Consider the following 17,645-nt stretch of genomic DNA (forward strand, 5'->3'; position numbering starts at 1 on the left):
AAAGCCACAGGGAGCCAATGGAGAGGGTCTAAAAGGCCACATGTGGGTCTGGAGCAGCAGGTCGCCTACCCCTGACCTAAAGTGACCCCATGCTGAAAATTCTACTCATGGATGGATTAAAGACCCAGGTGCGTAAAAGTGTCAGTGACCCCAGGCCTTTACCTGAAAAATGTCACTCAAATCAACAGGTAGCGACCAGAGAGACTCAGAAAGACTGCAAAGAGACACAAAATGACTACAAAGAGACAAAAACGACCAAAAAGAGACAAAAAAAGATTCATAATGACTATGAAGAGGTGCAAAACAAACAAACAAACAAACAAATAAAAAAAAGTGGCAAAACTACCAGAGTCTGTGTGTCTTACTCCTGCGTGGAGAGGTGTGGGGCCCTTTGTGTATCTGTGCCCAGGGGCCTAATGTCCCACAATCTGCCCATGATTCTTTCTGTTGTTCTTTACATAGCAGCTTACACTGTGATATGTAGTCCCAAGCACTGGTTATCCTGGTTTGTTAGTCCTGAAAAATTTCTATCTGGATCAGTGTGATCCAATCAAATGTGGCTCTGAGAGACAGGCACAAAAGTAAGATGGATAATCTGATCCTGGACAGCTAAACATGGCACTTCCAAGACCGGATCATTCTGATCCAGATTCTTTTTTTTTTTTTTTTTTGGCCCTGGCTGTAAATGAAAGTTGTGTGTGAACTGGTGAGGCAAACAATCACAGACTGTGTTCCTCTATGCAGTCTATGATGAAAAATATGCCCTGCAGAAAACAGGTTATTGGAACTCTTAAATATTAAGTGGTGCTATTTGGAGAGAAGCACAGTGAGTTTCGTAAAGCTGCACAGAAATAACGAGAAAACCGGAAACTGTGCGATTTTGTTTGGGAAATAAAATTGTAAAACTAAACTGTGTGAAGATGGAAAGCAAATAAATAAAGGAAAATCCCATTAAAATGATCTTTTAGATCAAATGTGATGAGAAATGATGATTGTTGGAATACTGCTAAGACGCTGTGTTTGTGTAGTCGGCAATAAAGGAATTATTTTGAAAGTTATCACCGGAAATCATAATCTTGTTTCGTCTTACTTGACACAGGTTCACTCTATAAATTTAGAGCTGAGGGGGAGGCGGAACAGTCGTGAAAGAAATGTGTTCGGTAATAATTAGTAAACAGCGCAGGTAGTTTGTCCGGTTCACTATGACACAATTAATTTTTTAAGGCAATCAGGAGTAAAATCAGCCAATCACTGCTCTCCGGTTCGATTGCGTATTGATTTGGGTTGAAGCGTCTCCTTTGGCCACCGGTCTGCGCTCATCTATCTTACCGACGCTCGGCACATGTGTGTGTGCGGGATCTACAGTCCATGGATTGTAACTTTGAGTCGGCGGACCTGTGCAGTGAAAGGTGTTTTGTATGACTAGACGTCGCTGTGACCGGATACGACGTGGAATGACAGAAGAAATTAAGAAAATGAGATGAGAGTTTGGCGAAAAGTGCAACTCGATTGAACGCGCTGCGGCTGGACTTCATATTAATTAACAAAAACACCTTTCATCTCTTAAAGATGGGAAGCCATGTCTGCACTGCGCTCCCAAAATAAAGGAATAATTCACCAATAACACAACAGGCAACCCGGATCGATCAACGAGGCTGATTGAGGATTCCACCTCAAGTCTCTAAACTGGATCCTACTGCTCGCATCGATCAGCGGATTTGATTGATCACCTGCAGACACTCAACACCCTCAAAGGTAAGTTGGGGAAATTAGACAATAAATTACCCTCAGTGGGAAATAAACAGGCTGAGGTCATGATTACAGCCTGTTGATGTCCGCATTAAGTCACACAGGTGCTCCCCTCAGGGCCCACATCTGTTGTTCGGATCGGTCATGACCTGCGGATGTCACCTCACAAGAGTCAGTGTTATTGTCTGCTGCTGTTTGCATTGTTTTAAATATAGCAGACGGTGTGTGAGGAAGTAAGTCAGAATAATATTTTACTTTCACTTGCTGTGTAATGAGATTCGCACTGCAGCAGCAACATCGACTGATCCGTGTTTCTTAAAGTTTTAAATTAATTATTGACCGCTGACCTGCTTAAGATAAATCGTCCTAAAATTCCTTCATTTCCAGCACGACATGCTGCTTTCAGAGACAGATACAAGCTTCATCACTCACTCATAAGACAACATCTGAGCAGAATGTCATTTAATCAGAACACGACACTGGCAGTGATGATGGAGTTTGTTGCATGAATGTCAATTCTGTCACACTGATGACGAGCAGCTCACAGAAAGTGTGTGCGCGCATGCTGGGGGTCGGTGTGATGTAGGCTACCGTAGCCAACAGAGTTCTCACTGTGGACCCCCCGCCGGGACGCCGCCACTCCCCTCCCCTCCCATCCATCCATCCGCCCACCCACCCACCATCACCATCACCATCCTTCCTGTCCAACGCGCGCCCTTGCTCCACACGGTGGCGCACGCTGTTACGCACGGCGCGCCCTCCCGGAGATGTGTGGCTCTCTGTGTGATGCGCCTTCAGTCTCCCCGTGTTGACCTGCAGTGTGAGCTTAATCCACTGGGACATAAAGGCTGTGTCACCAGCTACCTCTCTTCTTTGTTCACCTTATCTGTCATCCTGTCTTCCTACTTTCTCCCTGTCTTTTTCTTTCATGTGGGCTCCTGCTGGTCTGTCATTCTGTATTTGTCTGTCTGTCTGTCTACACCCTGCTTCTCTGTCTGTCTCAGATTCTCTGCCTCTTTCTCTTTTTGCCTCTGTCTCTCTTCCTCTCTCTCTCTCGCCTCTCCCTGTGTATTTTGTGAGCACAGCCGCAGGCAGGCAGGCGGGCAGGGCTGAGTCTGTCATTGGGACTCACTAATGAGCCCTCCACTCTGTCTCCCCATGTGGAGGAATGTTTGCACTGGAGAGTGAGTGAGAGAGCAAAGGGGGAGAGAGGGAGTCACAGGGAGGGAGGGAGGGTGGGTGGGAGTGAGTGAGTGAGTGAGTGAGGAGCCAAGGAGTGGAGCATGAGAGGAGCTGTTGTACCTGCTGCTCTCACTGCTCAAATATTAACAACGGGTTTCTGGGAACCGATGCCGCTGCTCTGGGACAAGCCCAAACTGTGGAGGCAGCCGGGCTCAGTGGTTTGTGGACAGGCAGTCTGTCGCTGCTGCTGGAGGCACCGCTGCATCTAAGAGTCTGATGGAGGAGGAGGTCACAGAGCCCGATCCTCAGACGGTGGAGCCCACCGGCATGCTGCCACCGCCGGGGACACACTCAGAGGTAAATGGAGACTTGCCGGGCAACCCATACCTGAGGGATGGGACAGTGGACGTGATGGAGAGTCCGGCGAGGGAGCCTGTTGTGCTGCAGTATCCTGCTGAGTACAGCCACCAGTATGGGTAAGAATCAGCATGGGAGAAACAGAGAGAAAGAGTCTGTTGCTGCAGGCAGCAGCTGGTAATGTGTGCAGAGAGGTGGCACTTCTGTGGGACGCTCTCGTCTCTTTTCTCAGTTTAGAGAGCATTTGACTCCTGATTTGCAGTGATGGTTTGACGAATTGCCTCAACACCCAGTTGGCTGCGTTTTCAAGCACCCTGTGTGCCTGTGCTGCACAGTCCATAGCACTGGAAAGTCATTTAACCATAGATTGCTCCTACAGAAGGTTCGGGCATGTCTTAATGGTCCATAGTATTATATTTCACCTTATTATTTACATTACAGGGACAGACGTTGGGACACATTTGCGTGGTTGGGTGGTCAGAAGCAGTTGGTGATTAATCCATCTTCATCATGACTTGCTGGATGGAACTGCTCTGTTTTTACATTAATGATTGTTAGCATCTCATTTGTATGTTTGCTGTGGCAGAGTATTGTCAAAGGCTTGCTGTGTTTACACACACAGATCCATATGAGTGGACAGAGTCATCTGATGACACAGGGCTGCCTGACAACATGGAAGCGCTACAGAAGGAGTCTCAATAAAATCAAAGTGTGACCAGAAAACCTCACCTCTGACTTGATTTAAAGTTTATAGATTCTACGAAACAATAATCCACAGTGCTGTCAGTTTCTGAACTGGTCAGTTTTTATGACCAGTTGGCTGTTTGTACGTTGTACCTTAGCAGTGATGGAAAACTGGAGAAAAAAAACTCACTGAAAATCTTCTCTCTCTGGGTGGAAACTTTTATTTTATATGGCCACACCCCAATCTGTGATGTCACAGCAGGTATTTGCTTTTGCTCTCACGTCTCTGATGGTGGTGTGATCAAAAAATAAATCTGAACGGGCAGTGCAGAAGGCTTTAACAGCCCTGTGTGATTGAGTGTGGATTTACCTTGATAGCAAAGCTCACTTCTTTTGGTTTTATAGTTCAGCACTTTTTCCTTGTGATTGGAAGGAATGCCCATTCGTCAGTGTGCCTTGAAAGGAGAATTACATCCTGCTTATAACTTGGTGTTTATGAACTCCACCTTTTCTCAATATGTATTTCTAGTGAGGGTGTAGGTTTTGTTTCAAGCCTGGGGGGCACATATGAAACAGGGTTGGGGGGGTCCTCTGCCAGGAAATTTTGTGCATCAAACACTTCATTTCCTGCATTCTGCATTTGTTTATGCACCAATCTGTGCATTTTCTGGATCAGTTCACAATGTAAATATCTTTAATTAGAAATAAAACTCCTCTGCTACTTTTCATCATTGGGACAAATGCACATGTTCTAAATATTGAGGGAGATGTGTCCCCTGCGTCCCCCTGAAATCTACGCCTATGATTTTTTGACCACCTCCTAATGATGTCACTATGTCATGGTCCTTTTTATGAAGTTGATTTTGTGGCCAGAGTGTCTGCTCCCAGTACACAGTGTTCTGCTTGTGTCCCCCTCAGTATTGGCCCGTTGCTATTGGCTGTTGTGCTGCAGGGTTTGATGTGAGAAATCGCCATCTGGCTTCCTTGTCATGCAGAAAGCTTTGACTAAAGCTGTGCTCTTTCATCAGGTTGCACACTCTTCAAGAGTCAAGACTCAGAACTGAGGGCTGGTTTGGTACTCTGGTGTGGTCGTGGGCTGATTAGTCATTTCTTATAGAAAGAGAGAGAGGTTTGGCACTTGCAGGACTGACTGACATGCAGATATATTAAAAGGTTTCAATACAGCAAAGATCAGTCTCTACAAGTAGTCTGTTTACTGTCAGACTGCACACTGTCTGCTTGGACAAAAAACATCTAATGATTACTGCGATGTGTTCAAAGACACAAGATTAAATTATCTTTAAAGGTATACTGTGCAGCATTTTCCTAAAAACATAAAATATAGACTTGTACAGAGGTAATCCCTCTCAGTCATCACTTATGACCCACTCTCAGTGTGTGGTGGTGTATTTTTCTGCAGAGGCTCTGCCCTCTGTCTGGAGTTTCTTATTCCTTTCTTATTTTCTGTGTTTGGGATGTTTATAGGCGTGTACCTCCACAGCTTTCAGATGAGGTCGGGGCTTTTTTGAAAAGGTAGCGACCAGGTGCCAGACCATAAGTAGCAGGCATTCAACACCGTTGCGAGGTGAAACCCCGAAATGAGAGTAAATCTGAGGTTGGCTTTTACTTTGACTGTCACTTACAAGCATGTTTACAAAGAGTGACTGACAATCCTGCATAGTATACCTTTAAGAATGAATTTCATTAATATTTTCAAACAGCCTGTTTGCCTCATCACATGGAAATGAGTGCTGGTCTCTACGAGATCTTGTTTTTTTCTTGACCATTTACAGGTACTTTTGATGTGAACATCACCTTATAAGGAAGTGTACCATATTTTGAACTGTGGTGCTATTTACTGTTTCTAGGTTCTTAATTGTGAGGATAAATCTGTTTTTTTTCCAGTTTTGTATAATTACAAATGTAATTGTTTTTGGATTCAAAGGTATACAGGATTGTCGGTAACTGTTTGTGCTCGCCACTGAAAGTGAAAGTACAAACCAACCCCAGATTTACTCTCGTCTGGCATTTCGCCTCACTATATTTGCGTTTTTTTTCAGTGTTGTGTCTCTTGGGTGCCTGCTGCTTCCAGTCTGGCACCTGGTCGCTACCTTTTTATAAAGCCCCGGCCTCACCTGAGCACTGACCAATAAATGTCCCAAAGACAAAAAATTAAAAGCAAAAGAGAAACTCCAGACAGAGGGCAGAGTCTCTGCAGGAAAATACACCGCCATGCACGTAGAGTGGGTGATTGAGAGGGACCACTTCTGTATGAGTCTATACATTGTTTTTTTTAAAGATAATCCTGCACAATATATCTTTTAATGAGGGGCTTTTGACTTTTTATATTTTTACAGTTTAACAAAATAAATGATTCATTAAAGGAACAAAAAGAGACAGATTATTTTAAAACTGATGGCTTTCTCTTTCTCAGTGTCCTGATCTCCATGTTGTATGTTAGAATTTGACACTAATCTATGATGTCCAGCTGCCGGACACAAAGAGGAGTGAGTTCATCATGTCTTCCCGCCGGTTCTTTGAGGACATGCAGCATTTTAATGGCAACAGCATAATTGCGGCTTATTGCTTCTTCCTCCAGGGTCAAAGCGTTTTGATTAGTCATGTCATCTTTGTCTTATCCTTGAGGTGTCAGCACAAGTAGTGCTTTCCCCATATGCCATGCACACAACTTTAGTGGAGGTAGTTTTATTTATGGGTCTGCTGTAATTGGGTTCAGTTCTGCTGTGACCCAGCCTTAACAACACTGGAAAGACCTAAAAGGACTATAATGATGCAATAATAGTTTGTCTACTGTCAGGCTACCTTGGAATAGTTTTATTAGTGGGTGACTGGAAATGCACTTTGAAAAGAAAAGAAGCCGACATGTCTCTGAATGGTTTTTACTTTCTCAAGTTTCTAAGAGAAGGTGTCTTTTTAAAATTAAATTTGTACTCTACACCCGCACTACAGGAAACATAGTTGATGTTTAATTATCATTAAATGTGCAGCCATCCTCTATGTATCATTTTTGGGTCTAATCACTGTCATCCATCAAATAAAAAAGAAAGCTGAGGCTCTGCATGCTGTGTACTGAATTTGTCTAAACCCCAGCTTCATCAGGAACATTTAAATATGTTGATGTGTACGTGTTTATGATTTTTATCAGGTAATTAGATCTTCTGTGTAAAAATCTAAATTGTCTTCAGAACCTTCTCCCTCCATTATGCTTTGACCTGTCACTCTGTACACATGTCATGTCTGCTCAGGTGGATGTTGTTACATGTATATGGAAGCAAAAAAACCCCCAAAACATTGATATTTGAATTATAAGAGCCACTGAATACATGACATTTCCCTTTGAAAAACATTTACCTAGAGTTAGCTGTCCTGAATACACCTCCATGAAATTAAATTATGGAACTTCTTGATTTGCAATTTCAAAATCTGAATTTGAATATATTTTTTTCACAATGTTCATAAATTCAGATCTGAAAATAAAAGTTTCAGAATTTCAAGAAGGAGAGGATGGGCAACTGGGCTTGAATGTTTTGACTAATCAGAGGCCCCACCAGCCAGTTTTAGTTCTTGTTAAATAGTTAACGCTCTTTCTTAAACAGAGAATAAGGGTGTGTTAATAGTCGGATGTAATGTTAATCAATAACCATAGCAACAAGACTGTAGCTACAGTAGCTTGTAATACAGCAATCTGGCACCTACTTTGATTCATTTACAGTTTTTTCAGAGCACAAATGAGACAACAATTAACACAACACTATAGCACTCTCTCTCTTCCTTACCATCTCCTCTTGCTGCAGCTGTTGGTTGTAGTGGCGAGGCGCTGGCTGGCTGCTGCAGCACCAGGAACCTGCACCGCTGTATGCCAGCCACAGTCCTATGAAAGAAGGATAGATATGTTGCCGAGGTCCACTGTTTGAAACAAAATTATGGGACACTTTGGAGGTGTACCATCCACCAGCATCAGCCGCTCTCACCTCAGCTCAGCACCGTAACTGCAGCACTGTGATTTTTTAAATTTTTTCTAATGGGACTCTTTAACTTTTTGACTCGAAACTGCATTTCAGACGGTAGACCTTGGTAACATTGCTGTCCTGCACTGCATTGTGCTGTGACCGGGGTTGTGTTGTATTATTTCTGCCAATGGGATCTTGCGTAATCACTGTGTTGGTTGCAGCCGTTCACTGCACATAGGCTACAAATGCAATTATGGAAATAAACAACACAGTAAACTAAGGTGTAGAGCAACTACACTGAGATATACTTAAGGCTATGATGCTACAATTATGGTAAATTACAAGATGAGTTGACTAGCTAGCTTACAACAATGTGTATAATGTTTATTACAGTGCACGTATGACTTGCAGATTCTACTATAGTCATATGTCATCCAAAAGCAAGAGCAAAAAAATTAAGTTATTTGTCAAAAGAACATCTGGTAAACAGTGTGGCTAATCAACATTGTCTGGACATGACTCAGTTAAAAATGAAATACCATAAAAACACCCAAATACACTGTAGGAAGGCTTTAAAATTACCTGATGTTTTATTTGAATTTTTCTAATGTGAGTTCCCATTTCCATAACTTAATTTAAAAGAGGTGAGTTCAGATGGGTTTCAAAATGAAATATGTCAGTGCATTCAGAATATTCAGAGGCTGTTACAATTCAAATAATTTTGTTTCTTATTTGCTTCCTTAAATGTGGTTTTGGGGGAAAATGGAGGAAAATTGTAAGATTTAAAAGTCTGTAATCAGCTGTTTGCCAGGTGCACTGTCCATATTGCTGAAATCAAATTGACCTTTTATCTGCGGCCACCTTTTTCTCAGTTGTCAAACTTATCCGTCACTTCTAGTAACTCATAACTCTAAGGTGACAGGTTGATCATGGTGTGGAAACATATTTGGGCTTAAACTGGGAGCAGAGAAACAGCAGAGTGTCAGGTCGTCCCCTGTGATTAAATGCCACAGGTCCAATCACAGCTAGTGCAGCCATCAACAACCTCTGTGTCCTGCCAATTTGACATGTCCTTGAGCCGGACACTGAATCTAGACTTCCTCTCTCGCTGAAAGTTACTTTGGATAACAACATCAGCTAATGGCCTCCAACATGATGTAAAATGTGAGTTACTATCTCATAAAACAAGGGCAGGTTTAATCTGCTTTTAGTGTCACAAGCATGTGTGACTTTACACTTGCAATGTTCTTGTCAGTCTAGATGCAACAGCTTGACTACAACAATTTACCGTAATAAGGCAGGAGTCCTACACTAGTCTTAAAGGCACTGAATTTAATCATCTGAAAATAAGGCCTTAATTGGTATTAAAATGTCTCAAAGCAATCTTTCAAAAGTCTTAAAAATGCTCAGATGTGGCAAGTAGAATTTGTTTTTCTGATGTTGCATTGTAAAATCCCCAAATAATTGGAAACATTGTTACTTGTTGCTGTTTTATTTGTAATTTACTGAAGGCTTCTTGTATTAAGGTCATGCAGAGCAGGATAGTGAAACCAACACATGGTTGGGAAGTTCAGAGCAGATGGATTAGTGTACCCCTGATGATAAGGGGAAGTGCAAATTCAATAAAAAACTGATCATTTAACCATGATATTGTGGCACTGCTTAAACCAGTACAAGGTAATGCATATGAGGGTCAGTGTATTATATGCAAAAAGTTTTTGTAACTCTGCTTGATGGGAATCAAGGCAGTGGAATTTCACATGCAGAGTGAGAAACACAACATCAGGAACTAGAGCTGCAACAATTCAACTAGTCTATTGAAAGAAAATGAATTGCTAACTGTTTTGATAATCCTTTTATAGTCAGTCATTTTTCATGCAAAAAAAGTCAAACATTTGCTGGTTACAGCGACTTCAATGTGAGAGTTTGCTGCTTTTCTTTGTTATTTATTATACAAAGTGAAGAATCTTCAGGTTTTGTACTGTTGGTAGGACAAAAGAAACAATTTAAAGATGTCACTTTGCGCTGTGGGATGAGCATTTTCAAGCATTTTTTTTTTTTGACATTTTATCGAGCAAACAATTAATTGATTAATCCTGAAAATAATTGGCATATTAATTTATGATGAAAATAATTGTTAACTGCAGCCCTAGTAGAAACTGTGTCAAGTTGCCATACTTTTACACAAGATAGCTTCTTTGCAGTCTATTACAATTAGTTGATTCACTGATTAGTGGGTGGGCTCTCAAATATGAAGATCTGCTACTTTTCTTGGTTTTATTTAATTGAGCATAGTGTTTGTTCAGGCAGTACACGATGTCAAGCTCAGCTCACATCCCAGCTCCATCAGCTTAGGGCTGGGTGGTATGCCAAAATTTTCGTATCACATTTTTTTTTAAAAATCATATCGGTTTCACGGTATTTGATGGTATTTTGCTCGGGTTCGGCCCACTTGACATGCTGCTGTGTTGTGCTATGGCCTATTCAAGTGCTGGAATTTGTTTTTTACGTGACAACGCCTGAACACAACACAGGCTCTGCTCCATTAGTGCCGTGCTTGGTTATAATTGTGTCGGACTCAGGTCGGCTTCGGTCAGGAAAATGTGGCCTGAGCCGTGCTCTAGTGTGCTCACCTGTGTGTGTGTGTGTGTGTGTGTGTGTGTGTGCGTGCACGTGTCTGTGTGTGTGTGTGTGTGTGTGTGTGTGTGTGTGTGTGTGTGTGTGTGCGTGCGGATCGGGGTGAAACTCCGCCGTGTGCGAGTGTGAGAGAATTGTAAACTCGCGACCATGTAGAGACAGAAATAACATGCCATCATGTAAATAAGATCGATAACATGAGGCTATTTAGTTTGTTTAATAAAAGGACAAGGTATAGACCTGTTCTATAGGCCTGGATATGAAGCGTCCGTAGTGCCAAATAATATAACGGTAGTTTCTAAAGAGCTAAGACACAAAAAAAAATCAGCAGCGGCGGTGTGCCGGGAAACACTGCTCTTTTTGGTAAGAGTTCTTCTGGGTCGTCATGTTCTTCTTCAGCAACGCGTACACGTTCCGTTCCAGACATTGTTTGGGCTATTCACCGGTATTGCGGTAAATGAAAAATTCATATCATAACGAAAATAAATACCGATTTTCGGTACGAACTGGTATACCCCACAGCCCTACATCAGCTGATCTAAAACAGCCAGATCAACCGAGAGAGGTGTGCTCTCTCTGCCTCAGGCTTTCCCTTATTTGCACATGGAAGGGCAGACAGATGTGCTTTCTCTGCCTTATGCTTTCCATGTAGGCGCGTGGAAGAAGCTTTCTGTGAGGCCCCAGAACAGAGCCACACCGCCAAATATAATACTGCAAATGGAAATAAAGTTTTCTTTGACAAAAGTGTTCCTGACTGAAATGGTTAATAGGGTTTTAGACTTTTTGTCAGACAAAACAAGAACTTTGAAGACATCAGTTTGGACTCTGGGAATCTGGATGGATGGATGCAGAATTCGTCAAAGCAGCTTGCGCAATAAAATACTGAGGTACCATCGAGTGATTTTATCTTTGAGTCATTCCTATGGCTCATTTTTATCATCCAGTCAATCTGAGTATTATATCCCAAAATCCTCGTCTCTTCTTCTATTGAACTGATATATCACAGTGTGCAAGGAATAGTGATGTGATGAGGAAAGAGAGTAAAAAATAGTTGTGGTCTTGGTTGAGGCTGTGGTGATTACTTCCTAATTTAAGTGGTTACTGTATGTTGTTCTGCTCCTGAAGGGCAAATTAGCCTGTTCAGCTGAGACCTTGATCAATTTAATCAAGTGTAATGATGCTGAAGGCTGCAAACAGCTCTGTTCAACACTGTCTTCCTAAGGGGGTGGAGATCAGATGTTTTACTGTTTCAGCACATTAGCTCACAGCTCATCTCCTGCATTGATAAACATTGTATACTTGGGAGATATTATGGTAAACATTGCAGTAAAATCTTTCATGTGCCATGCCCTGTCTATACTCATAAACGTGTCTACGTCCTTGTTTGTTTTCCAGTGATGTCAGGTTTCGTGCTCCTTGGTGCATTTGCTCTTCTAGTTATTGGCAAACAACAAATATGTCAATACATGTAACTGGTGTAGCTCAGTCCATAGTGACTTGGGTTGGGAACCGGAGGGTCACCTGTTCAAGTCCTCGTCCAGACCAAAATATGGAGCGTGGACTGGTAGCTGGAGAGGTGCCAGTTCACCTCCTGGGCACTGCCGAGGTGCCCCCCCCACCACTCGGAGCGCCTGTGATGGGCAGCCCACTCTGACATCTCTCCACTTAGTGCATGTATAGGTCCTGTTTGTGCATGTGTGTGTTCGGACCTGTGTGTAATTGACAACAGAGTGAAAAATTGAATTTCCCCTCGGGGATTAATAAAGTATATAAAATTAAAAATACTGGAGATTTGTTTTGTGTAATGGAATCTTATGAAATCAGCTCCTCTTTGCTGTCAGAGGTCCAAAGCAGCAAATCATTACACAGTTAGATTTGGCAGAAATGCTTTACTTTTTGAGGGAGCTCTCAAGGAGTCCAAGCAGCAATGTTTATGTTCACAAAATATTGCAGTTTTTGCCCTTATTCTGAAAAGGGCAATATTCCTACTAAGCTGTTTACATTGCTAATGAAAATGAATATTCCACTAATATTAGCGTTTTCATTGTAACATGCTATGCTCAGGGATTGTGTAAAGATCCTGACGGGAGACGTACGTAGCTCTTTAGTTAGCTTTATTTACACGTTCATTCAATCACTTACATACTTCCGGTCCGTCTCCTTATATGTTCCCCACATAACTAGGTACACACATACGTTCCTACTACACATCTGCTCCCGCTACATTCATCATGGACAGATTATTAGACAATAGGCCCCGGGCGCAGTTACATATGTGAATCTGCGTCTCCTACATTGGTAGCTTGGTAGTCATTTTGTCTCTTTGCAGATCCTGTGCAGTGCCGGCCCGTGGCATAGGCAGTATAGGTGAATGCTAAAGGCGCCATCATCCATGGGGGGCACTACAGCATTTATTTTGAAATATTTCATAAGGCCACAACAACATAACTACATAGCAAAGCCTACTTTTCTGACGTCACGTGAACCCTGAAACACGCTCTATCATTATCATGTCAAAATGACAAAAGCTCTCAACTCAACTACCACAATACTACTGAGAGGAGTGGATGTGGGGAGAAAGAACATGAAATCAGCAGGAGAGCTAGTTATCGTTACCTATAAGCAGCCAGTGGCCTCAACGAACAGCTCACAGAGGTTGCATTGATTTATATTGTAAAGCATTCCAACTCTGAAAATTAGTATTGGGCGAAGGTACATTATCATGTTCTCGTGATGTGTTCAGTGTAATGTTGTAAAACATAGCTTTTGGTGGGAAACTTGAATAAATCCAGCTGTTTGAAGATAAAATGTGTTGGTGTTTTCACAGCACTATAAAATAGATGTTGGAGAGGGAATTAGGATGTGTCATATATAGTTAAATGGGTGGCACGGTGCTGTAGTGGTTAGCACTGTCGCCTCACATCAAGTCCGTTCCTGGGTCAATCCCAGATTTAATCCGTTCTGTGGGGAGTTTGCAAGTTCTGCCAGTGTCAGCGTTGGTTTTCTCTGGGCAGTCCAAAGACATGCAGGTTAATTGGTGACTCTAGATTGGCTGTAGGTGTGAGTGTGAGCATGAATGGTTGTCTGTCTCTATGTGTCAGCCCTGTGATAGTCTGGCGACCTGTCCAGCGGTTACAAAAATGGATGGATGGATGGATGGATGAATATATAGTTAAAAGGCTTGTTGCTTGTTTTTTTAAAGATGTTTTTCCATATGAAAGAAGGTTGTTTCATAAATGTGTATTATTGAATTTGTGCTCATTCAAAGGTAGTGTAATGAAGGACTTAATGACTTTAAAACTCTTAATTAATTTTTTTTCATAGTGTAGATTTATGTGTTTTCCTTACACAAAAGAAAAATAAATGACAAAAAAGGAGAAAAAAAAGCCCAGAATTGGTAATAAATGTGCAGTACTTAGAGCTGGTAAAGGTGAGGGGGTGCTGGGGGGCAGGCTCACCTAGAGCACCAAATGTGCAAGGGGTGCCACTGTTCCTTTGCATCTGTTTGTGGTCTTTTTGTCTCTATTTGTTTTCCTTTTATTTTATTTATTTATTTTTTGGGGATAGATGGTGCCTGCTTATTTCAGTGACATTTTGCAGGTGAAGCTGAGGGAGCTCCAGATACTTTTGAGCCTCTGGGCTGGGTAGGCCATTCAGTAATCCATCCATGATTTACATGCAGTCGTTCATATTCTGATTAACGTGCCCTACCATGTCAGTTATCATGTCAAAATATGGAAAAGTAGAATGGCTGGCATTGCTTGTACCATTTTGCTTCTTTGCATCACAATGGGATTTTATTTAAGTTTTACACTGGCAGCGGACTTGTTTGACCATGCAAAAATCAGCCTCTTTCTTTTGTTCCTTCAGCCACCTTCTTGAAAGGTTGGCATTGCAATATTTGGGTATATCCAAAAACCTGTCGTTATCCAAGCCTTTCAAATGCATGTACTCGGGAAGTACTAAGCATATGATGAGTCTTGGATACTGCACAAGTTGTGTGAGAGTTTAAATGGATGTTTTGATATAGTTTTGTTATTGTTTGACCTGGTCACTGATCAATCAATAAATAGTATGTTCACCATTTTCTGGAGAGGCATGCAAGAAAGACGCTTTCGTCATGATGAATTCAAGGTGACACGACATGACGAGGGGAGGGGGAAGTATTCCTTTAAGAACAGAACAGTATTAAATTAACCTTGTGGCTGAGATTGTTTTCTCATTTATTTAAGTGATTACTTAACAGACTTGTTGAGTAATTTTCTGTCAATCGACTAATTGTCGATTAATTCAGTTACTTGTTTCAGGTATTACTTAGTACTGAAAATACTTTCCAGCCCCCAAACTTGTTACAGTACATCTTTGACCCGTCTCCGTGTCATTGAACAACATTCTGGTCCTTGTTGGGAAAACACGTCTGTCCTCTGCTCGGAGCTGGTCAGTGCAAGCTCTTAGCTGGATAAGGAGATTACTTAAGAATGCAGAGCTGAAGTGTCAGAAACGTGACAAAACTTAGAATGAAAGCCAAAACTGCCCTCCGCGCTTAGAGTTCACATACAAAACATTTGAAACACACTCACTGGCTTTTGCCATTATCAAGGCAGTTGGGCTGCATGACATTGCTTTTTTATTGTAGTCAGCTGATTTTTTTCTCTCCATGCTCAAGTTATCTAACATTGAATGCACAGTCTGCTCCTGAAGAATTTACTGTAGTGACATGTATAGTCAATTCTGTCCCTGCATGGTAAATCATTCTGATCAGTATTTCTTTATGTTGGCCACAGCAATGCAAAACCCAGGATAGTTATCACCTGCGTCAAACAGCTAACAATATATGGGTTTGCTCGTAACAATAATATGGAAAGAACGGACAAGAGTGATGATCATATATTCCTAATGACAGCTGACAGGTGACTGAATAATTGATGAATTAGGAAATGAAAAATCCGTAAATTACGTGTGAGCGAAGCTGTTTGCAAGAAAAAGCTTCAGGCGTAGTTGCACAAGTCTTGATGTGCATGCTTATTAAACTGACAAACAAGAAAGATGCGGGGACCAGTTTTCAATTTGTGAGGTGACGGGTGGCTGGCAGCTCTAACCACTGAAACATGAGCATTTGCAGGTGCTGGACAAAGTGATGAAAAGGGGCTAATGGTAGTAAAAACAACAACTTAAGATCCACCAAGGAGGTTATGTCTTCAGTTCAGTTTGTTTGTCTTTTGGTCCATTTGTCAGCAGGATTAGAGAAAAACTACTGACTTGGTTTTCATGAAACTTGTTGGAAGGCTTTAGCATGGGCCAAGGAAGACCCCATTTAATCTTGGAGCCAATCCGAATCACAGAGCAGATACACAGATTATTTTTTTTTCTTTTGTTAACATTGCACGATAGAGCATATGGGTTTGGCAGGGGTCTGCGCTGTCTGAGTATCCTTGTTGTTTGTCAATTATTGTTCAGATTGTCCATAATTTCCTTTCACTGTTGAGAAATTATTTTAAAAAAAATGCTGCATTAAATGTAAATAAATACAGTGATAATTTGCAAATAATTTTCGACCCATATTCAATTGAATGCAGTACAGACACAAGATATTTATTGTTCAAACTCATAAAGTTTGTTTTTTGTAAATATATACAGTCATTCTAAATTTGATGGCTGCAACATGTGACATCTCCTTTTCTTTTAATGAGACTTGGCATTTGGGAACTGAGGACACTAACTGTTGAAGTTTGAAAAGTGAAATTCTTTCCCATTCGTGCTTGATATACAACTTCAGTAGCCCAACAGTCCAAAGTCTCCTTTGTTGTGTTTTGTGCTTCATTATGCGCCACACATGTTAAATGGGAGACAAGTCTGGACTGCAGGCAGGTCAGTCTAGTACCTGCACTGGTTTACTGCAAAGCCACGCTGTTGTAAGACGTGCCGAATGTGACCTGGCATTGTCTGTTTGGAATAAGCAGGGACGTCCCTGAAAAAGACGGTGTCAGGATGGCAGCATATGTTGCTCCAAAACCTGTGTGTACCTTTCAGCATTTATTTGTACCTATTTTCACTCCGATCTCGTCACATATTGACGCTTGATCATGAACTTTCCATGTTGAGATATGACGTGCAAGGTACCCTTGGTGTGTTGGTTGCTGATGTTCTGGGACACCATGTTAACTTCTGTCTGTTACAAGCATTGTCTGTTTTCAGAATACAGTTTGCATACAGTGTCTTTCAAAATAAAGACATTATGTTGGTACAACACCAAGAAATGACATTGGTTTCCTTCAACAACTAAGGCACGTGGTCAGGTTTAGGCAACAAAAGCACATAGTTGGGTTTAGGAAAAAAGAAAAGGGTTTGGCTTTACAATCTTATAGGAGGCGAACATCAGCTTCTTGGATGAAAATCGCTGGCTGTTGAACCTACCTGCCCTGCTTGGATTTCTGCCGCCTTAACTTTCGTTGTTGTCATGTTGCGTTTGCCCCTGACACTGCCAGGAGCCATTAAACAATTTAATGGCGACCAGCTGTGCATCATGCCAGCATTTTTCATTGGTGTCTGACACCGGAAGTCATTGACCAAGCGCCAGTTTTCGACTCACTTCAGAGTGGGACCAGATTGTCGTTAGTGTTGGCCTGTCTTTATTCATCAAAAAATGTTGATTTAATAAAACAGATGACCTCATTTAATCTGATGAATCACTTTATCCAAGTTGATGATTTTGTTTGAGGATTTTTCATTATTGTTGTTTTGTTTTTTTGTTGGGTGATGACGCTGTAAAATTTGATGACAAACATTCAAAGCTTTATTGGAAAACCTAAGTTGAACCTTAGAATGTAAAAAAAAAAGATTATAAAAGATTAATTATACCAATATGTACAGTATCAGTACAAACAACAGCAGACACAGTGGAATTATGCCAATATGCACATGTAAACAGTCCCGATTCTTGAATAAACTGTACCTTATGGAAATGATGCGGCCGGTTGGAGCTCAAATTGAATGGGAAACAAAGTTCAGTGTTCACTTAGCTGTGCGATGTCCGTGGATAGCTGCCTCCGTGAGAAGAGAACAGAA

At 41.6% G+C, this 17,645-nt stretch overlaps 1 protein-coding gene across 2 annotated transcripts in view; it reads left to right on the forward strand.

The window, feature by feature from the left end:
• The first annotated feature begins 1,124 nt into the window (after positions 1–1,124).
• caln1 (calneuron 1) overlaps positions 1,125–17,645 on the forward strand; it is a 103,968-nt gene continuing 87,447 nt past the window's right edge. Inside the window, exon 1 of one of the 2 annotated variants that reach the window (XM_033630724.2) lies at positions 1,125–1,755. Coding sequence is in view for 1 of the 2 variants with exons in the window: in XM_033630723.2 (XP_033486614.1) it covers positions 3,208–3,407 (200 nt within the window). In the remaining variant the exon portion in view is untranslated. Of the gene's footprint in view, positions 1,756–3,062; positions 3,408–17,645 lie in introns of those variants that run through there. The other variant, XM_033630723.2, reaches the window with a different exon arrangement.

This window comes from Epinephelus lanceolatus, chromosome 4, assembly GCF_041903045.1.
Source record: "Epinephelus lanceolatus isolate andai-2023 chromosome 4, ASM4190304v1, whole genome shotgun sequence".
NCBI lineage: Eukaryota > Metazoa > Chordata > Actinopteri > Perciformes > Serranidae > Epinephelus > Epinephelus lanceolatus.